Source organism: Salminus brasiliensis, chromosome 18 (assembly GCF_030463535.1).
Source record: "Salminus brasiliensis chromosome 18, fSalBra1.hap2, whole genome shotgun sequence".
Taxonomy (NCBI): Eukaryota; Metazoa; Chordata; class Actinopteri; order Characiformes; family Bryconidae; genus Salminus; species Salminus brasiliensis.
Genome location: NC_132895.1, coordinates 11,436,670 through 11,459,315, shown reverse-complemented (window position 1 = coordinate 11,459,315; position 22,646 = coordinate 11,436,670). Strand labels below are relative to the sequence as shown.

At 41.5% G+C, this 22,646-nt stretch overlaps 1 protein-coding gene across 2 annotated transcripts in view; it reads left to right on the top strand.

The window, feature by feature from the left end:
* Positions 1–22,420, top strand: part of stxbp1a (syntaxin binding protein 1a) — a 49,130-nt gene extending 26,710 nt beyond the window's left edge. The window contains exons 5-20 of one of the 2 annotated variants that reach the window (XM_072661259.1): positions 48–126; positions 1,176–1,279; positions 3,862–4,010; positions 4,355–4,439; positions 5,214–5,344; positions 5,908–6,015; positions 7,472–7,532; positions 7,962–8,027; positions 8,529–8,609; positions 9,301–9,439; positions 9,719–9,828; positions 10,445–10,546; positions 10,642–10,727; positions 12,558–12,712; positions 14,057–14,213; positions 20,746–20,836. In XM_072661259.1, the coding sequence (XP_072517360.1) occupies positions 48–126; positions 1,176–1,279; positions 3,862–4,010; positions 4,355–4,439; positions 5,214–5,344; positions 5,908–6,015; positions 7,472–7,532; positions 7,962–8,027; positions 8,529–8,609; positions 9,301–9,439; positions 9,719–9,828; positions 10,445–10,546; positions 10,642–10,727; positions 12,558–12,712; positions 14,057–14,166 (1,566 nt within the window). In that variant the 3' untranslated portion in view covers positions 14,167–14,213; positions 20,746–20,836. Of the gene's footprint in view, positions 1–47; positions 127–1,175; positions 1,280–3,861; positions 4,011–4,354; positions 4,440–5,213; positions 5,345–5,907; positions 6,016–7,471; positions 7,533–7,961; positions 8,028–8,528; positions 8,610–9,300; positions 9,440–9,718; positions 9,829–10,444; positions 10,547–10,641; positions 10,728–12,557; positions 12,713–14,056; positions 14,214–20,745 lie in introns of both variants that reach the window. The other variant, XM_072661260.1, reaches the window with a different exon arrangement.
* The last annotated feature ends 226 nt before the right edge of the window (positions 22,421–22,646 follow it).

Genomic DNA, 22,646 nt, shown 5'->3' with positions numbered 1-22,646 from the left:
CCACACATTTTTACAACCCATTATTTTCTTGTCTTGTCTGTTTCCAGTCTGTGCAGACCCTAGTCACTGACTTCAAAGATCCTCATTCGTCCAAATACAGAGCAGCTCACGTGTTCTTCACTGACTGTAAGTATCAGACAATACAGCTGTACAACATACTACTCATAGAGGTTAGCATTAATGCATTATAAAAGGCAGTTTACAGTAACTGCATATGGTCAGACCATCATGGCATTATCTCATTTTGCTTTCCTATGTACTTTATTTTTGCAAATATTAAATAAAGCATCACTATACTCATGGTTTGTAGTCTTTTGTAAATGGGACATTACTGTTTTATGTATGAATCTACTTAGTTAACTCAACCCAGCTTAGTTGACTCACTTTTTGTTCTGCATCTCAGGTTGGTCAACAACACAATTTAAGTTGAGCCTCAAAAACATTAATAAATGTACTGCAGCTTAAATTGATCAAATAAAATGTAAGCTGTTTTTTATCTGTGTTCCTGCCCTTTAAGCAGTTTGCTATCTATTTACATATGCAGGTTAGTACTCATCCTATTACATAACGGGAGGCCTTCCTACTCAGAAATCTGACCATGGAGGAATGTGTTTTTTAAGGGGATTCAAACTTATGATCTTCTGCCTCTTGAAAAGCAGGCAGTTAGACAATTGGGCCATTCTAGAGCTGTGAATCCATGTACATATCAATATGGAACGAAAGGTAATTCACTCAGAACTGTGTTTTTATGTACTGTAGTTTCACAGCTCTAGAGTGGCCCTACGGTCTAACTGCTACTTATGAAGTATTTGAAGATCATATGTTTGAATTCCAGCTCCATTGTCAAAAACCTCTCGGTCAGGGGACATCTTGTGATCTGAGAGTTCAAACTTGCAAATAGGAACAGACAGTAAACACACTGAGGTGGAGGGGCTACAGACTAGCCTTAAACAATATATAAGCAACTTCAGCTGCAGCTGAGGCTCAACCCAGTATGTATTGTTGACCAAACTGAGATGCAGAAAAATGGGATTTAGGAGCACATTTGACTTTTGACTGTTAACTAAGTTGAGTTAACGTAGAATAAAAGAATGGAAATGTTAGGTTTCAGAAACCTGTGAGAGTACTTAGGCAGTACTGATTAAGGAGGTGTTCTCTAAACATTGTGTTTGCAGCTTGCCCAGACCCCTTATTCAATGAAGTGGTGAAAAGTCGGGCTTCCAAGTGCATCAAGACCCTGAATGAGATCAACATCGCCTTCCTGCCATACGAGTCGCAGGTGAGAAGCAATGAAGAGGACACAGAGAGAGAGAGAGAGAGAGAGAGAGAGGGATTGGGGGCTTTGACAATTTGACATTGATAAATGGCCATGGACTCCCAGAAGTGCCTAGCTGCCCACTTGGAAAATATCCCTAGCTAGTGTAAATAGGCTAGAATCCAAAGACACCCCTAAGCTAAGATAATGCGAGAGACAAGAGTCAGTGCTATTAACCTAGATACACAGATGCACAATGCCTGACAGCTTTAGGTGCAACCACAAGCTGTTTAATAAGTGCAAGGTTAGTGCTAATTTAGCAGCTCTTGAATGAGATGCTTCTTCAGTCTACATTTGAAGACATCAAGCACTTTAGCTGTTTAGGCACCCACCTCGATCCTAAGACAGATGTCTAGATGCTTGTCTCCCACGAGTCTTGAAGGATGGTGGATCAAGTTAAGGCTAAAGCTCAAAGACCATTGCTATCAAGTAAGGAGAGGCTGGTCCATTGTTTTTGGTTTTGTAGGCCTCCATCATGGTTTTAAACCACCTAGGAAGTTAGTGCAAGGTAAGCAGTGAGGGAGTGACATGGCTGAACTTAGGAAGATGAGGGGTGCTGCTATGTTCTGCTATGTTCGGAGTTGCTGTGGTTCTTAAATGCTTCCACTTTTCAATAATACCTCTCACAGCTGATGGTGGACTATCTAGGAGGGAAGAAATTTTACCAACTGGCTTCTTGCAACAGTGGCATCCTATTACATGCAGTAGCACACTGGAATTCACGTGATCTCAAATCAGAATCATGTATTCATGTAGGATGTTTTTAAGGGGACAGTACATGAACACACACAGTGGGGAAAGTACTTACAGAATTAAATAATCAACATAAGCATGATCTACCCATCTACCTGCCCAGAGAAAGCATGGCCAATTGTGCTCTCTCGGACTCCGACTGCAGGTGGCAAAACTCTATGGCTCGGGTTTTGATCTTGTGACCCCTGGGCCATAGTGGCATTGCATTAGACCACTGGGATTAATTTTCAGTGAATTACCCAGCCCTAACCTGTTGCAATGGGACTGAATGAAACGCCTGAATTCAGTGATTAGGAAGTGTGTCCCAATACTTTTGCCCATGTAGTGTACACTTAATCATAACCCGTTTTGTGATGCATATCATTCTTGCTAATACACAGCCCTAGTGTGAAAAGAATTAGTGAAGGACAAGAGTGCCAGTGCATTAAGCATAGTAGGATGCAGTGGATTTAGCATGGCGGAATCTGGAGTGTTCCAGAGGAGGATAACTTCAGGCAGCGTGGTGATGAAGGAGAGAGAAGACGAATAAATGACCAGTGATGTAGACGAGTCTAGCTTTGGACATGTGTGTGTGTGTGTATATATATATATATAAATATATGTATATATATATATATATATATATATATATATAGAGAGAGAGAGAGAGAGAGAGTGAGTTACAGAACAGCAGAACAGCTTTGCTTGGGTTGGGTGTTAGGGGGTGGGGGGTGGAGGCGATGAGGCCCACAATGCTTTGCTGCTGATGCTGTCTGTAATGATTAATTCAGTGAAGTCAGAGGAGCTGCGCTTTGCTCCTGGCGTGATGCTGCAGCTTTACAACCTCACTCAGACCCGCCTCCTCAGAGCTGCACTATTGGCTACCGCAACATCCGCACCAACTGACCACCAATTAGGCGAGGTTATGAGGGGGAGTCAGCGTCAAGGGGAACCCATCTGCTGAACAGAAGGATGGTCACGTGAGCATGTGCAGATGGGGGGGAAGGGGCTGGGGAAGGAGCAGTGCGGCAGAGAGAGGGAGAGAGCAGGCCTGTAGGAGACAGGATGGAGAGAAAGAGAGGACTTGGGTACTCAATCCTACAGCACACCTACAGTTGCAATCCAACACATCGGGCTCTATGGCAAGGAGGGAAGTGCAGGGAAGAAAAATGAATGCAGCCCCTGTATCACCGTGGACTTGAGAGCGAGTGCGAGAGAGTGAGCGAGAGAGAGAACTTGGGTACCCAATCCTACAGTACACCTACAGTTCTGATCCAAAACTGTGCAGGGTGGTAGATCTCCAGGACCAGGAATTAGGTAATTAGGTAGATAGGTAGGTTGATAGATAGATAGATAGATAGATAGATAGGTAGGTAGGTTGATAGATATGTAGGTTGATAGATAGATAGATAGATAGATACACTGTATGTGGAAAAAAAGTATTGGGACACCTGATAACTTTTTTTCCAAAATCCAAAATTTTAAAATAATTTATTTCTACTGTCCAGGGAAGGCTTTCTACTACATTTTGGAGTATTGCTGTCAGAATTTGATTACATTCAGTGACAGGACTGTATCCCACATCATCCCAAATGTATTGGATGGAGCCCCATCATTCCAGATGAGGAGCTTTATATCCCTGTGGCCAGTGCATGACAGTAGGCTCATAGAACTCTCATCCTATTGTATTGGCAATACCACAAGGACAAGCTGTGTGCTTTCTAATCCCTTCCTGAGAGTTCAGTGTGGAGTTATATCATATATTAATCATATATTAATAATCATATATTAAGCATGTACTGGTATGATTTCAGGTGTTCTCTCTGGACAATCCTGATGCCTTCCAGAGTTTCTACAGCCCCCACAAGACCCAGATGAAGAACCCAGTGATGGAGAGGCTAGCTGAGCAGCTGGCCACTCTGTGTGCCACACTGAAGGAGTACCCTGCTGTGCGATACCGAGGGTAGTTTATCCTTTTCAACAGGCTTGTTATCCTTCATATTAAAACTATGTTTTAACCAGTTGCTAGGTTACAGACAAATAAGGTGGACGGATACTTAGAGACTTACAGAGAAGTGCCATTATCAAGAGAATAATTATGGCCATAATAAGGCACTCACAGAATACCGCTCAGCCAATCACACTGAGGTCAGAACCAAGAACAGCAATGGACGAGTTCTTATCAGCAGAGCTTATTCATTAAGTTGGATCACAGCCGCTGGTTGTCACTATGACTACAGTAAACAGCCACCGCCTGTGCACACTGCAGTCTGACTGTCTGTTTATCTGGTTTGTCTGTCAATGCAGCGAGTACAAAGACAATGCCACTCTGGCGCAGCTGGTGCAGGACAAACTGGACGCCTACAAGGCAGATGACCCCACAATGGGAGAGGTGAGAGAGAAAGGTCTCTTGTTTCCGTCAGCACCAGTGATCTAAATGAAGGGTTGTTAGATGCTGAATGCGTGCTTGCAGTTGTGTAAAGTGGCCTGAACTAGGGCTTCAACGTTTCAGCATCGTAATTGTGATGTGCACATACGCAATAGTCACATCGCAGGACATGCAGTGTTAAAGCAGACACAGCTTTCTTTTTTTGCTGACTGATAGAAAATATGCTCTCATTTTCCAATACATATCCACGATTCAATAACATTTTTTTATTCTAGTCTTGGATACATACTATAGTACACTATTAATTAATAATAGCATTACATGTTGGATAAAAACTGACCTCTGGTGAAAAGCCCTGTATTTATCGCAATATATATCCCAGAGAAAAAATACATTGGATTTTCATAGGCTAAACACACATGTAAGTAAAAGCATTATTACTTTGATGAAATAATGACTTAAGAAAAAAAAATATATTAATTAAAAATCAAGACATTTAAAAGTGACAGTTCAGAAACTTACTCAAGCACTTAAACTCTAAGTACATTTAGCAACTGTCAAGATAGAAACTAAGGTTTGTTAGGTGCCATTCTTTTTTTCATTTTGGTCAAAAAAGTCAGTGAACCTGGTGTGACCAATTGCAAAGCAGTACAGATACTGTCAGAGCAGTAGTAAATAAGCAGAAGTAAATAAGGTTTATTGAAAATACTCTTTAACTGTAATCAATGTTTTTATTATTAAATGAATAATATGGATTTTGGATTTTTCCATCTGCAGGGTCCGGACAAGGCCCGCTCTCAGCTCATCATTCTGGACCGGGCTTTTGACCCTGTCTCCCCTGTCCTGCACGAGCTGACCTTCCAGGCTATGGGCTATGACCTGCTACCCATTGAGAACGATGTCTACAAGTGAGACAGACATGATCACTTGTCCAAATGATTGAGAATAGATAAATCACAAGAACACACTAGTATTCAGACATTCTAAAAGCATATAAGTAATTACTATATAATATTATATAATATTAGCAACATTAGTATTTTTTGTTATTTATACACAATAACTGTCTGAAATGTATGGTTAGATATTTAATGTAAAACAGTGTGATACTGTAATAACTTAAGTATACAGTAAGTATTTACATTAATATTTGATCACCACTGTTGGAATAACAGATATTCTGAATATAAATGTAATGATTAATTTTTCTTCACTCTAAATAATCATTTTATAATAATTTACAGCTTTGTTCATCACTCTGGGCACACAGTAGATGTACAACTGAAAATATTTGAACTGTACAGTGTACATGCACAGTGACAACTGGCTGAGCAACAGATCTACTGTGATGAGCAGCTGGAGCTTAAGAAGCAGTGACCTGAAAGATCTGTACAGTATTAGAAACGTTACACTGTTGTCTGCTGAGCTGTTGGAGTGATGCTGAAGCATTAGCGTGTGGTGTGTGGCTCAGGTATGAGACCAGCGGAATGGGAGATTCTCGGGAGAAGGAGGTTCTGCTGCATGAGGATGATGACCTGTGGGTGTCTCTGCGACACAAACACATTGCTGAGGTGTCTCAGTAAGTAACACCATTACCGCACCGCCCCTGATCCTTTCTCCATTCCTGTTTATCTTGACTCCGCTTTAACACTTATACAGTCACATATACAGTCTCTTCTGAAAGTATTGGAATGACAGGGCCAGTTTTATGTTTGTATGCTACACTGCAGACATTTAGGTTTAAGATTTTAGGGTTTAGGTTTAAAGCAGAAGCATGTATTGATATTTACATCTATATGTAGTAAACAACTTTGATGAAGGCACATTTTGTGTAAGAACACACACTTTGAAGGTGAGCAAATTTTAGGAAACGGACAGCCTCAACAACAATAACACTTAAATAACTGGTTGCACGTCTCTTGCTTGCCAAAAGCATCAAGACACCAGCATCAAGACCCCCCCCCCCACCACCAGTTGTTGCATTCTTTTCCAGGCTCTTATTGCAGCTTGTTTCAGTAGTTTGTTTTGGGTGGGTTCTCCCTTCAGTCTCCGCTTCAGGAGTTCAAATTCATGCTCGATTGCATTAAGCTCTGCTGATTGACTTGGTCAGTCTGAAACGTCTACTTCTACTAATTTCCTTGATGAAGTTCTTTGTTGACTTGGCAGGGTGGTTTGGGTCATTATCCTGCTGCTTGATGAAGGTGCTCCTGCTTACATTGGCTGCTTTACACTACCTCCACCATGCTTATACGATCAGCTTGTATATTCTGGATCATGAGATCCTTCCTTTCTTCAGAGGCAGAGGTCTATCTTGGTCTACAGTCCACAAAACTGTGTTGGGGATGATGGCCTAGCCAACATGCTCACATGGGGCTCACACGGGTGGAACGTGGGCTAGGTGGCTTCCAGGTGGGCATGGGCTCTGAGTGGGTCTGTACATGTGTTGTTTATGTGACCCAGTTGGGCACCGCCATTACAGCCCACCCTAATTTTTACATGGGTACAATTTAGGCCCCATGTGCAATGTACGACCCAGACGGGGCACGTTTCACCCCTTGTGGTCCCATCACTGACCTCGGTGGAACCCTGATGGACCCTGATCCATATGTGGGGCCAACATGGAACCTATGAAACATGTTGTAGTTCCCAGTTGGGCCAACCATACAGGCCACACATGGGCATGTTATCTGGGGTGGTGATCATCCAACATCCTGGCCTCACTGGATCACTGAATGCAATCCAGTTCTCACAGCAATGATCCAAAATGTAGTGGAAAGGTTTCCCTGGATAGTAGCTTTGATGCAACTGCTACACAACTGTGTTTCAATTTCAGGAGTAGTGCAGACAGTTGAAGGATGAGATGAACCTCTAAGAGAATAGAGCTTTCCTTTTCTTTCAGTTCATTGTTTCTCTCCACAAAAAGTCTCTTTCTCTGTCAATTTCTCACTCCATTCTCTCCTCATCTCCTCTTCTCTATACAAGCTGTATTTAAAGATAAGAAGATCCTTGTTCCAGTTCTGTCTGTTCCTTTACAGGGAGGTGACAAAATCCCTGAAGGAGTTCTCCGCCAGCAAACGGATGAACACTGGAGAGAAGGTACGTGAGGGGAGGGTGAGGGGAATATTCTGCAGCAGCAATGTCTGAAGGAACAGCAGGAGGATAGCCTGGCTTATGAGTCTGTGTGTGAGTGTGTGATTGCAGCCATATCTGCGTTCTGAAGTCTGACTCATCTTAAACCCTCTTTGAAGCTGCAGCAGGATTAGTATCGATTCCCTTACTGACACAGCACACACAAACAGTTGTGCGTCTGTGTTAATACAAGGTTTAGTTTTGTGCCTACTCTCATACACACACACACCTCCACTCACTGGCTGCTTGTTGCAGCTGTAGTACAGTTCAGGTGAAGCACAGCGAGATTTTATTGCAGGGGTCATTTTCAGTGACTTGTCTTCGCCTATATTGCTTCTCCATAATAAACACATTGTGTGCTTGCGTTGTGTTTAACACATTTTCCCCATGTTTCAGACCACCATGAGGGATCTGTCTCAGATGCTGAAAAAGATGCCGCAGTATCAGAAGGAGCTCAGCAAGGTGAGAGAGGACACTTGACATAAAATGGGACGTGCATTCTGACTAGTTTTGCTATTCGAATAACCCCAAGAGGAGCTCCCGTGGCACTGCAGGTAGTATATGTGCTGCAGCAGCTCCGGGGGTCTGGGGTTGTGTGTTTGAACCTCAATCCAGTCTCTGTCAGTCTCTTCCCAAAAACATGTGGTAGGTGTAATAGATTGGTGCCTTGTCCAAGGGTATTCCTGCCTTGTGCTTAATGATTCCGGTTAGGCTATAGACCCACTCCGAAGAAGCAGATAAGATTGATGGGGTAAATGCAATAATTTACAAATGAGTGATCGACACATTGTGGGGAAGTAATGAGACAATGGCTAGAAAAGGACTTTGGCCAAAATGTAGGGCTGTACTTTTAGAGTTGGGAACATTTCTGTGCCGTTAGAGCAGAGTGGTGAATCCTGCGTAATAAGGACAGGGTAACAAACATTTCATATCAGGTTAACCTGCGATTCTCTGTCTTTGCAGTACTCTACTCACCTGCAGCTGGCAGAAGACTGCATGAAGCACTACCAGGGCACTGTGGACAAGCTGTGCCGTGTGGAGCAGGTAACTCACACTGCTGCACCTTTACCTTATGTATACATACATATATAAAATGTGTGGGCTGGGAGTCATTTTGTGTATACATTGTGCCTAAAATATACAAAAAGCATTATTAATAGTGAAAGAATAATGTCATTAGTATTATTATTCAAATTCATTTCAAACACACTAAGCACTCACTACAGGATATGCACTATGGATATATACACTCATGCGTTTTCCATAGCTCTGCAAATGTAGCTTCCACTTCTTGAGTGCAGCAGCACACAGCAAGGGTTTGTTCTCTTCGACAGGTCATCTCACACTGGTGCAATCTCTCAGGGCTTCAGTATTCAAAATCAAATGTTTGAAAATATCAGGAGGACCACCGATCAGCTCTGGAACAATTTGGGATACAATTCCCAACAAGAAATCGTTTCCAATTGGGAAAATAGTCAGAAGTGCAAATTCAGGCGTAGTGTGCACCACAGACCACACTAGCTATAAAAATGGGATAGAAGGTGATGTATCTTCTAGCTATTAACACAGATTTAGTACTGACTGGCAAAAAGAGCAACCTCTAAGGGTTTAAGTGACTTTACACTACAAGCAAAAGGATTCTCAACTTGTTATCCAGTTTCCTCCTGATGATCTGCATTAATTCCCTACCAGAGCTTACACATGTAACCCTTAATCCCCTGCTGTTGTGCATCAGGATCTGGCCATGGGAACAGATGCAGAAGGGGAGAAGATTAAGGACCCTATGAGGGCCATCGTGCCCATCCTGCTGGATGCCAACGTCAGCACCTACGACAAGATTCGCATCATCCTACTCTACATTTTCCTCAAGAATGGTGAGGAAGCGAGACATACGTTGTACACTGATAAAAGTATAAGATCCTTGAGGAACGTTTTGCAGGTTCTTCAGTTTGAAACTGTGGAGGAACCTTTAAGAAAAGGTTTTTTAGAAGAAAAGCGTTCCTTAAAAGTTCCTCCACAATTTTAAACTGACGAACCTCTGAAAGGTTCTCAACGATCTTATACTTTTAACAGTGTGGAGGGCAACAGTGCTGGCGGTCCTTTTGGAGGCCGTGCTTTTCATGGAGTGACATGCTGTGTTTGTGATCACTCAGGAATCACAGAGGAGAACCTGAATAAACTGATCCAGCATGCGCAGATCCCTCCTGAGGACAGTGAAATCATCACTAACATGGCTCATCTGGGTGTGCCCATCATCACAGATGTGAGTTAGCTTTTCTCTTAGGTGCTCTCAGACTGTACCCTCTGTATAAGTCCAATGAAGTTATGGGACGTTTCTATTGACAGTATAGTGACAGGTCCAGAGTAGCATTTTAAGAGGATTAAGGGTGTAATAATACAGTATATTGTATTGTGTCGCATTGTATTGTATTTTGATGGTGTTTGGTTCTTCAGCCAATGCTATAGAAGGACCACTTTTGGCTCCACAGAATGTTTCTAAAAGAGATGTGCGAGTGTGAAGAACGTTAAGGTTTAACGAACCATCACTTGATGTACAGATTCTTCATCAATTTTGAGGTTCTTCACACTCACATATTTTACAAACATGGTTCTCTATGGGACCAAAGTGGTTCTTCAGTGGCATTGCTCGAAGAACCATTTCAAGCACCTTTATTTTTAAGAGCGTAGTGTATTAGATTTTAGCTAACATTAATCTGTAGCTACCCAGCCAACATGCTCAGGTGGGTTTGCACATTTGTTGTTACAGGGACACAGTTGGGATAACATTATCTTATAGCTAGTGTGTTAGCCTGGGGTTACCATTAACCCCCCCTTAACTAATCATTGACCATCCGCTCACCTGTTTGTGTGTATTTTAGTCCACCCTGCGCAGAGGGAAAAAGATGGACAGGAAGGAGCGTGTAAGTGAGCAGACCTACCAGCTCTCTCGCTGGACCCCCTTAGTCAAGGACATCATGGAGGTAAACTTTACAAAACACTCTCTTTGGTCTGAGTATTGATAGCATCATGCTTGTCCATGTGTACTAGTGTACTAGCATTCCTGTGGGTTTTGCAGGATGCTATTGATGACAAGCTGGACACCAAGCACTACCCTTACATCTCAACTCGCTCTTCTTCCTCCTTCAGCACTTCAGCAGTCAGGTACACAGACACACACACACGCTCTCACAACACTACCACTATCATCAGTGCTGGGGTATTTACTCAACAAGAAGTTATCCATTACAAATGAATTCTCTCCTAATGTAATAAAATTACTTTATTTAATGCTTCAATGAAAAGGAATCTCATTACGGGCTATTGGGGTTGTCTGGTATACAGTCAGTACCTACCAAGGGTGGTCCAAGAAAGTACAGTTGAACTGGTGCAGCTGTTATAAGCACCTGAGGCTCACTAATATGATCCATGAAGACTCCACCTCACAACTTCCTCAAACTTTAAAGGATCTGATGCTAATATCCTAGAGCCAGATACCACAGGACAGGGGTCTTGTGGATTACATGCCTCAACTGGTAAGATCTGTAGGACTACACTCAAAAGTTGGTGCTAATGTTACAGCTGATCAAAACGCTAATGGAACATTTTCATAAAAAATATTCCCAAACATGTGTGTTCATACATTTGCATGTGGCTCTATATACACATGTTTAAATATTCAAAGTAAGTGAGGCAAGAACATTCTTATTAAGTCAGTAGCCTTACTCCCAACACTGGGAATCTCTCTCTCACACACACACACACACACACACACACACACACTTTTTAATGCATCAGCCATTCCAGAACAGAAGGGACAGACATAGAAAGAATCAATAATCATTTGTGTGTGAGAGAGCAAGAGCGAGAGAGAGAGAAAAGATCAATACTATGATTGCTAGCTGGTGCCGTGGGGGCAGAGACGACCGACAGGCTGCAGGCATTCAGAGGCAGTCTAAGACAATAGAACCTCCAGCATCTGCATTAATGATCCAACACTGCAAACTGATCTACCCAGAGAAAAGACAAAAAGCGTGCACACACACACACAGCTGCACCGGTTTGTGCAAGTGTGTGTGCTCCTCAGCTGCGTGGAGCTGAGAGAAATGGGTGCAGCCTATTTCACGGACCTGTCCTGCAGTGTGGGTGTATTGATCGGACTACAGATCACCAGCACTCAGTCCCATTTCCTCCCTCATTATGCCGGCTATTGACTCTTCCACAGAGCAGGTGTGGAGAAGAGGGGGCGTGTTATATCAGTGCTGAGAGACAAGCATGATAATGGGAGAATGGGCAAATATCAGCACCTACATATTCACACACTCCACTGTCGAGCTCTACAGTATAGATGTTGCGAAACTACCAAAATCAATAACAAGCTCATAAAGCTTCAGTAATACTGTTGTATTTTCTATACTATATCGTATTTTCCGTGGTTTAGTTAATTAATAAGAGTTCAGTACATGCAATTGACGAACCGTGATCCTCAAACAAAAACTGTTGTTCCTCCAAAAGCCGCATAGGCAAACAGGAGTCAGTCCTAGACTAAAAGCTAATGCTAGATGACACTTGCTTTTACCATCGCCTCTCTCAGTCGTCCACCCCCTTGAAAACATGATAGACTACCTCAGCCAAGCCAAACTAGAGCCAAGTAGACGGCAAAAGCAAAAAGTAACAGTTAATTATTATTATTATTTTTTAGATAATAATAATAATTAACTTTTTAGAAAGCCAAATCTGGAAGAAAAATAGTATGCCTGTAAAACTGCATCTGACCATTTCACATTAAAGATGCCTTAAAATACTCAATAACTGCATTGAATGGCATGTTAATAAAATGTCTGGCTGTACTATTGTTAGAATAAGAGGTTAACACCACTGACAACAAAAAAAAGCTCAGAAACCATTAAGAAACCATCTGTGTTATGGGTCCTGTTCTCATCCTGTAACATGAAAGCATCCGTCTTTGTTATTAACATTTCCCTTCCCTGGCAGTGCCCGGTATGGCCACTGGCACAAGAATAAGACCCCTGGAGAGTACCGCACTGGACCACGCGTCATCGTCTTCATCATTGGTGGCGTGTCCTTCAGTGAGATGCGCTGCGCCTATGAGGTCACACAGGCCAACGGCAAATGGGAGGCCATCATTGGTGAGTCTACAGCTGAGGGGCACTAGTGAGCACTTTCTGTAAAAGAAAGCATGGTGGATTACAGCAGATTAGACTTCAACAAACTAAGAGTGTTTGTTTTGTAAGCCTGCTCTCCAGTAAGATACATATAAGCTGAACTAGGAGCGGAGTACGCTTGTCTGCATAATCAGAGCAGTGTTTTCCAACAGAAAAGCGCTTTCTGTGTAAAAACAGCATTGCCTGCACGCTGCCTGCACGTCCTTTTGAGTGAGTTCCCACATTCGTCCTGTTGACACGGTTACTGTGTAAGCAGAAACATCCGTCGATAATCTATTCTGTCTATTTCTGCTGTGCTTATGGTTCTCGGTTTGGTTTCCCAAAAGCTCTGTAGCACGAAGATCAAAATAAGACTGTAGAGGCAGATTCACTTGCAGCACTGTGAAGGACCGGTTCCCACACAGATTAACCTTAAAGCAGCATTATGTAGAAATTTTATGTTAAAATAACATCATAAAAATTATGTTAATGCTCTACTGACTATAATAGGAAGAATGGTGTCTCCGTCATTGCCACTCTGGACCGGGATGCTGCTACAGCACTATGTAACTATGGTGGAGCTGTATTAAGACCTTTTCCCATGACTGCATAAAGCTCTGTAATCATATTTGTGAAATACTGTAATATTACTCTCAACTCAGTCCACATGCTTCTTTTACTTTGCCGGTTCATCTCATAGCTTGTCAACAAATGCATGTGTACAGCTGTTCACAAGAGGGTGCTCAAAGCACATTTTGTATTCGTCAGTGGAGCAAACATGAATTTCACTCCCCACCTGTGGGGGGAGCCCATGAGCAACACCACCAATTCTTTCATAATGCTGCTTTAAGCCTAAACTAATGTTTTTAACAGTGAGTCACATAGTTCAGGACTAGACTCAATTAAGTGTCTTCTAAGCTAAATAGTGTATTCTACGCCATCCTTAATGTTTCAGTGGTGTATGTCTCTGTGTATGTTCTTGGACTTGTGCTTTTCCACGTTCAGCTTTTTAAGTTCAGCTATTGTACAGTACTGTATGTAGAATCTGTGCTCATCAGAATTTTTACAAATCCCTTCTTCTGCTTATATGCAGTTTATCTTCATGTTTTTTTAGACAGGACTGTGAGTATTGTAAGACCATTCTGTTCACAAGAAATTTCCAAGTTCACAAGCATTTCCCAATCAATGTTTATAATAAATGGATGCATAGAAATGGTTGTTTAACCCTTCCTTTTCTCCAAGATGACTGAAAGTTGAAAAAAGAAAGAAAATGGGGATGCAATGTTGGATGAAAAAACTGAGCGTGAAGCCACCTTTGTTCCTTCGCAGGTTCCACTCACACGCTCACCCCAACCAAATTTCTAATGGACCTGCGGCACCCCGACTTCCGAGAGTCCACTAGGGTGTCCTTTGAGGACCCCGTTCCCTCAGACGAGTGAGAGAGAGAGGGAGAGAAAAAGGGAAGGGTGGGAGAGACTCTGACAAAGTAAAGGCAGCCGCTCAAAGAAGCCCTTTCTGAATCCCCACAGCACAAGGGCTTTCTTTTCTTCCTTATTACCACACTCTATACACCGTTTTACTCCGCTCCCTCTTCAGGGATGAGTTTTTGACCCCGGCTTTATTGCATGGGCAACCAGCACTGTAAAAAAGTGGTATCTTGGCAAGTGAAACCTTTTGAAATCGACTCAAACATATATATTTACAGATTTATTTCTCAATATGAGATTGTTGTAAGAATATCATCAGTATCACACAAAATCCTTGTATCTCGGCTTGGCAGATTTACAGGAGAAGGAAAAATCTACTTAACTTTCAATGGAAATCAATGTAAAAATATTTGATTTAATGTCATTTTGGATCATTTCTATTAGTCACAAAAGATGAAATAAATTTGATAGGTTTTTGAGCAACAATGATGTTTTATTCAACAAGACGTTTTACTAGTTTTAAGTAGGGATGCACCAAATGGGATTTCTGATAAACCTCACTTTGTCTTTTAAATTCAGTTAATGACACCGATAATGCTGATGCAGATACATGAACATTTATAAAATAGTAAAAATATAAAATACCTAAATTGGCATTACAGATGAATGAAAGATTTGCTTGGCCCAGTGTCACTTAAACTTTCTGCAATAACTCATGAAATATTGGTCTTACTCTCTCTGGGTGGTGGGTAGGATGACCCTTCCTGTCCTCAATCCCTCAGCACAGTGCTAGCCAGCATAGATATCTATTAGCTGACATAACAGATCTGACAGTTAGTGTTCTCCTTCAAGCGTGTTCAGCTCTATGGCAATGTTGTTAGCCTTGACCCTCCAACCTCTCGTAGAACAGTATGCCAAGAGTGCTAGCAAGTGGCTGGGAATTGGAAATGCCTAATGTATGGAGCAAATTAGCAAAATACCAAAGGAAAAAATGCTTAACATTGTTATGCATCCATAATTGAATCTAGTGAAGTTATACAATCGGTTCAACAATCTTATAATGAGTAATAATAGATCGGTGCAGTGATTTCACATCCCAAGACATCATTTTTTGCAGTGTGCCAGTCCAACGAAGGCCCCACCTTCTGCTGACCAGAGGTCAATTCGTGTTTACATGCACCACTGATAAAGGACACGTATGGCAGACTGCTGAGTCATTGAGATCTGCAGTGGGTGGAGCCTCCTGGAGTGGCCATGCAACGGGTGCTGACCCCATCCCTGCTGTCCCCCATCCTCTCAGCTGGGTGGATTAACCTGCATTTTCCTTGGCATACGCCCTCTAAACCCAGTGGTGTCTCTTCTTCGGGTGATGAGGAGCTACTACATTTGCCCCAAGATTTCATTTCTTTATTTCTTTTTTGCCTTTCATTTTGATCCCACGCAGATTAATCTACCCTCGAGATTCATCATACTCCACTTTCGCTTTTCGAATAACAATCCAAGAAAGTCACTCACATCAAGTTAACAGTTTCTTTCAGCGGAGGTCCTTGATTTGACGCTGGATTTCAGCGGAGGATGATTTGGTTTCAGTTGGTTTCTCAAACCACCACACATCACATGTCTACATGAGCAAGTGGGCGTCTGCACAGACTACACAGCAATACGCTCCATTTGGTTTAGCATGGGCTTGCCCTGTTGCCGCATACTTTTTTTCCCCACTACAGCAATTTTGGCTGAGCTCTGTGTGGGTATCTTCTGCAGATGCCAAAGCTTGAAATGTAGCTGTGTTCTCTTGATATGCTTTAGCACTTCAGTCGCCACATATCCTAATATTCCCCTAGATCACCAATACGTGTTGTTCCTGCCTGTTGCTAAAACATAGAACGACCTTAAAGCCCCAACCTGGTATCGCTGTACTTCTACACCACAAAAGCTTTCAGATATAATGTACAATACACACTATACGAACACAAATATTGGACACCTGCTAAATCATTGTTCCGTCCAACAAATCCAGGGTATTTTGTTGGAGTAACTGTCTCTACTGATCATGGAAGGCTTTGTCCTAGTTATTGGAGCATCGCTGTGAGGATTTGATTACATGCAGCAACAAGAGCGATACTGAGCCCAGGATGTTGGATGATCACCACCCCACTTCACCGTTAACTCCCCAACTCATCCCAAATGTACTGAATGGAGCACCATCCATCATTCCAGAGACCACAGCTCAATGCTGGGGGGCCTTATACCCCTGTAGCCCACACCTGGCCTTAGGCATGGTGCCAATAGGTTCATGTTTGATTATCTGCTCCAGAGAGTCCTTATCTACTGGCAGTACTTCTCTACAGGGACTAGACAAGCTGTGTTTGTGTGCATTTGCACATCTGTCTCAGCAATGGATGTGACTTAAAATAGCTTAAATTATTCATTAGAAGGGGTGTCCACAAACAGTTGCACATATAGTGTATGTACATTATCACGCTTTCTATTAGAAGGTCCAAGATGTCCTGGTTGGGGCTTGTAAAGGTACCAGGCATCAAACAGGATGTTTTAGATGTTTGTATACTCTCTTGCAGCCAGTGGCTGGAATTGCAGTAGGGTTTACTGCACATCATCAGTGTTACACTCTTAAAAATGAAGGTGCTTCAAATGGTTCTTTGAGGGATGCCATAGAAGAACCACTTTTGGTTATAACCCTGTTTGTAGTAGAGCTGTATGTATGTGTGAAGAACATTTTTAATGTCTTGAGAAGGTAAATCAATGCTCTTCTCACTTTTTTGGAACCAAAAAAGTTCCTTCCTTTATTTTTAAGAGTGGCATTATCAACTCCAATACCTGTTCATTCAGTTTGAGCTTGGTCTGGATGCAACGCTGGTGATGTGCAGTCAATTCCAAGACCAAATTCACAACTGCCTCTTCAGCCACTTATGAATTATACATTTTGTCATAGTTCATGACTTTATGAGGCTGCTCAAATTCTTCAAACTACAGTATTCAACAGTACTCTATTTCTACAATGCATTCCCAAAGCTGTAGCTGTGCAACAAGTGTTGTATTTACATGTTGTATTGACTTCATTGTGTCCTTAGTATACTCTGTCTAAACATGTAATGAAAGCTACAATACATAAATAAAACACTTGCTGCACTGGTTATTCACACAGTTTGCACTAAATGGGTACTGTAACGAAGAGTCTCTGAGCATGTGATTCTCCAAGATAACCTAGGGTCCAATCAGATTTAATGATCATGTAGTAAAGCTACATATTATTAATCATCTGCTAAAGCTATATCCCCTTTTATATCCTCTTTCTTTTGAAATTGGTTTATCATTTTGGGATTTTCCCAGTACAAATGATCACCATGTGCAGTATGCCAGCCCTAACCCATACTGCCACATTGAACACTTCCTAAACTATACAGTCATTCAATTCCATGAAGAAAGTTTGTTTCTATTCTGGTGCTTTTTCTAAGAGCTATTTTCATCTAGTCTGATGTAAGAGAGCTACTAGCTGAAGCACCGCTAGTGTACAGTGCTTCTAGCCAGAGCTTAGCAATGCTGCATGTTTGGGTCATCTGAGTGGGTTCAGGTCAAGCAAGACCAGTTAAACGATGGTCCTGGGGTAACTTACTGACCCAGCAACGTAGTTCCATCCTTGCTGAGTCTTCACAAGTTCAGTGTGGGTCGAGTCTTCACAAGTTCAGTGGGGGTCGAGTCTTCACAAGTTCAGGATCTTTTGCTCCTCTTGGTTGCTCTCAGTCCTCAAATTCATTAGTTGATCTAGATCACGTCTTGAAGTCCTAGAATACAGAAATATGCAGCTTTGCTAAAGAAACAAACACACTGTTCAGTAAAAGGACACTCCAAAGTGCTGGGCTGAATCAAACATCTGTTCCAACTGTGCACAGAGGTCTATGAGAAGCTCACAATGTGAGCTGTTAGACCTCTGAGGAGGATTTCATTTAGTTCTGATGGGACAAATGTTTGATTGATTATTAAGATTAATATTATTTGTAACCTGTTAAAAATGTGTCTTCAGCTAATTTATCTTAAGCTGAGATAGACTTCAGTTCACTTTCTTTATATTCATATCTTGTATCGTGGTCTTAAGACCCTTACACACTAAAAGCGATTGTTTAGTTATTACAACGTGTGTACACTTACGATGCCTCTCACACCAAACGCGATGTCAGACGGCAAATTTCATATTTATTTGCCCTCTGATCTGTATTTACGTTTTTTTGCGGTTAAAAGAGCTGTTAGTTATCTGATGTCCGAAAATCTTATTTAAACCACTCCTCTGTAAAACATCTGGAGTTTGACATTTAGTGCACACACACTAACACACACTCCAATCCACCAAAAATTACTTACTACTATTTTAAGTGCCTTTATTATGCTGCTCTCTCGTTTGATTTTGCTGCTGTAAAAACTGACTTTCCCCGTGGGATAAATAAAGTGATCTATCTCTCTATCTATCTCTTTATCAATCCCAGCTCTCTTTAACAGTCAGCCAGCATACTGACCAGTAGTGCCATCTAGTTTTTGAGTATGTAGTATAGATAAAAGTTGAGTATACTCAAAAGTCCACATTGTAGGCTGTAGTAGGGATGTCCCGATCTGATCCAGTGACTCTGGAGCCAAGCTAAACCAAACATTTTTAAAGCATCAGCTTTTAAACCCTGATCCACTTCCGAGCCTTGGTTGTGTGGTAGCTAGCAGAGCGCCCTCTGGCGTCCTCTTGGCACCTGCAGTTACCCTGTTCTTCACTTGTGACCTTACTTCCATGAACAAACCCAGAACAAGCTTTATTTGAGCTGATAAGTGCGGTGATGTTACCAATTAGCAGCCAAAACAAGGCTGAAGTTGTCCTCTACCTCTAACTCTCAGTTCCACCTTAAATCATGCAGCAGCTCGATACGTTCTGCTGCTGAAAGCTACACGATAACCGCTTTTTTTATTATATTTAAGGTGGAAATGATAGTTAGAACTGGAAGCACAGTTTTGGCTGCTTATCAGTTAAAATAATGCTCTTTTTTTGTTTTGTTGATCGAAATAAGGGCAGAAATGAACAATGCTGAGGGTAGTTTTCGAGAAAGAGCGGCAGGTGGAAAGGAAAGTGCGGCTAATTTAGCTTAGCGTAGCTCAGAGCCTTGTTGTAAACATGAGGCAACAACAGCAGACAACACACAGAACAGCAGTTAAAAGAGCTGTTAGTTAACTGACATGTTAGAAAAGTATTATTTAAACATATTATCTGTAAAACATCGGTCTATTTTCTGCCGTTTTTGACGCTTAATGCACACTTGCTATAAGAGCTAGCTAGCTAATCATCGCCCACTAGCGCTACTAGCTAGCTAGTGCCATCAGTTGGTACATAAGTGTGTACATAAATAGATAGATAGATAGATATATATATTTTTTGGCCCAGCAATGCTTAATTACGTCTAATTAGAAAGTTTATAGCTAGCTAATTTGTGTACTAACCTGCCAAACCCGCATTATTACGACTAGCATATCGTTTATACCATGTAGCTATCTAGCTAGTATTAGCTAGTGTAGCTACACGATAGGGACCTGTGCTCACTTGTGGAGCTTCGTCCTCAAAAGCTGTTTACAAATAGTCCCAACTCAGTAAATGTGCCTCTGAGCTGTGTGCAGAAACTCTCCTAGCTCATTAGTGAAGCACCTCTTCCTAAACGCTGCCTGCAGTGTTTACTGGGCGAGGCCCTGTTTCAAATCACTCCTTTTCCCCTATGTAGTGCACTTTGCAGGTTGCGAAATAAAGTGCACATAATGTAATCTGATCTAAAATAATTGAAATTCATTAATCGCTGAGACAACTCTTCGAGTACCATGCTGTAGCTGGTTAGCTATTTTTGTGTGTGAGTTTTTTTTTAGTTTTTTTTTTAAGTAGTGCCCTATGTAGGGAGCGATGTGATTTGGGACGGTGTAGTCTCTTCTCAGATAGAGTAAACTGGGCAGGTCAGTGGTGAAAGGAGGACAGAGTTTCCTTGTGGAGATTAAACTTTAGGAGTGTTTTAGGAGAGACAGCTCCACAGTAATGTGACTTAAGACCTCGTTTCACAGCTGATTTAATAATCCTAAACACATTCTGATGCTTGTTTGTTTCGTCCCGAACAATTCTGCAAAATTCCAGTAAAAGTTGCATGTATGATATAGATATAGTATGTATGTATTTCAGACTTTGGTATATTTGTGTCACGTTCATTGTATAACAGCCTTTAACGAATGCATCTGCTGTCCTAACTACTGCACGATCCTCAGATGTCAGCATATCTGACCTGGGCCTGCTCTAGTGCTTCTAATAGTTGTACACACACAAATCCAGGAACCCCAACTCCTTAATTCCATCATGAAGAAATCATATCGAGGTTTTAATTTGTTTTATTTGCTTTGAACGTTCCATAATTCAACATACCTTCCTCTCACCTTCATATTTCTTTAAAGTGGAACGGATATTACAGCTGAAAACACATTTTTTTGTAATGTTGAGTGATGTGTCTGTGCAGTTCTAATGCATGTCTATCTTCTCTTCTCTGCTTCCCTCCTGGGCTCTCACCCCTACAGGCTCGACCCATGTCTTCACCCCTACCGTGCTCCTGGACGCACTCAAGGCCATGAACAAACCAGATGAGGATCAGACAAGCTAAAACCATCCCCTCACCTCCCGTTACCCGACAACCTCCACCCCCCCACCCCCTGGCTCCTATGTTAATTGTGTATGCATCTTGCTCGAAAGAAAAAAACATGGAAAAAAAAATCAAAACAATGGTAACATTGACTAAAAGATTATATATATAAATATATAAATATATATAAATATATATAGTATGTTGAAAAACAAAAACATTGCAAGTATTCTCATGTTTTACAATGGATGCAAACGATTACACTGTCAAAATAAGGTTTAAATATCAAAGGCCATTTAAAACTGAAAGTACCAAATGTAATATTGTATGCTATGAAACCTGCTAGAACGTGTAAATGGTAGAGACTTTCTTTGTTTTTTGGGTTTGTTTTTTTTCCCCCTTAGTTATTCGGTGTGATTTCTAAAGGCTGTGGGAGGGGGAGGGACAGTTGTGTGTGTGTGTGTGTGTGTGTATGCAGTGGTCAGTCAAAAAGGGAAAAAAAAGTCCTATTATTTCTCCTGCTACTTGCTGAACTGCTGTCCTCCTAAGCTCTGGTTTTAGACTTTGTATCATGTTAGGTGTGCATGCCTTGGGATCTGCTTTGTGGCCATTCTGAAAAGCCCCTTGTAAACAGTGCTGTGAGTTTGACCGTTTCTGGACATCTGCTGGGACTTCTGTGACCGAGAGAGAAGAAGCCGAAGCTGCTGTGTAGGTCAGAGAAGCAGCAGACGAAGTGAAAGAAACACTGTACATAGTTCCAGAGGGCAAATATCAAAAAATCAGCCCTCTTCCTCCCCTCCGCCCGTCCCCCTGGCCACAGAGCTGGCTGTATTTACTTGCCACAACCCTTTTGTTTTGATTGCTCTCACGTTTTAGTGTCAGAAAGGCCATTGCTTGCAAATGTTTGAAGAATATTCAAAAAAGGGCCAGTCGTATTTCAGTATTGTATCCTGTCAGATTAAGTCCTATCATTGGTTAGTATACAATGTTTAACCGGGCCATGCACTGAGTAGTGTGTTGTTGTATATGCCATATGTTGATGTTCTAACGTCTCACTGTTGACTGGTGATATTTCTGACTGTGAAGTAGTAAAACATTTCCTTTTGAAAAATGCAAATGTGAAGCCAATGTGTTTGTGATGTTTTCGCTGTAGTTGTAGTAGTAAACTGGGGAAAAAAATAGCAACTATCTATATTTGGTTCGTCTGTTCGTTAGTTTATCTTCTGGTGCAATGTTAAATCTTCCACTGGTGAATGGCTTTGCAAAGAAACATATCCCCCTATTTATAGATTTTCTTTCTATTTATTTCTATTTATTCCTGTTTTATTCCTCTGTTCCGACAGACAGGTTGTATAATTGCACTACGCCTTTTCCGTGATGCAAACGCTTTTTACTTTCCTTTATTTTCGGTTCGCTGTTGTAAAGCACTGACTGTGTCTACTAGATTTCTATTAAATTTATTTATCAGAGAAAATATTAATAAATGAGAAGTTAGTCTGTCTTAAACCTGTTGAACTTGCTGGGATTCCATGTTTGCGAGCGTTGAAGCACAAACAAAAGTATACTTGTGTACCAATGTACTAAGGCTGTCTAATAAATTGGCTTCCATTACAGCACAGATTCAGTATATTCTCTTACACAAAACAACAGCGACTGCCTGCAGTGTCTCTCACAGTGTCAACACGGCATGGACACACACAGTCCTGAGTAACGTAATCAAGGGAAGAGTGGGATTTTATCTGAGTGGGGGGAAAAAAAAAAAACATTAGAGCTGTGGTTGTTTTTTAATGGTGGTAAAAAAGTACAGAATGACAGGTTTTCATTTCTTTAAAATGTTTG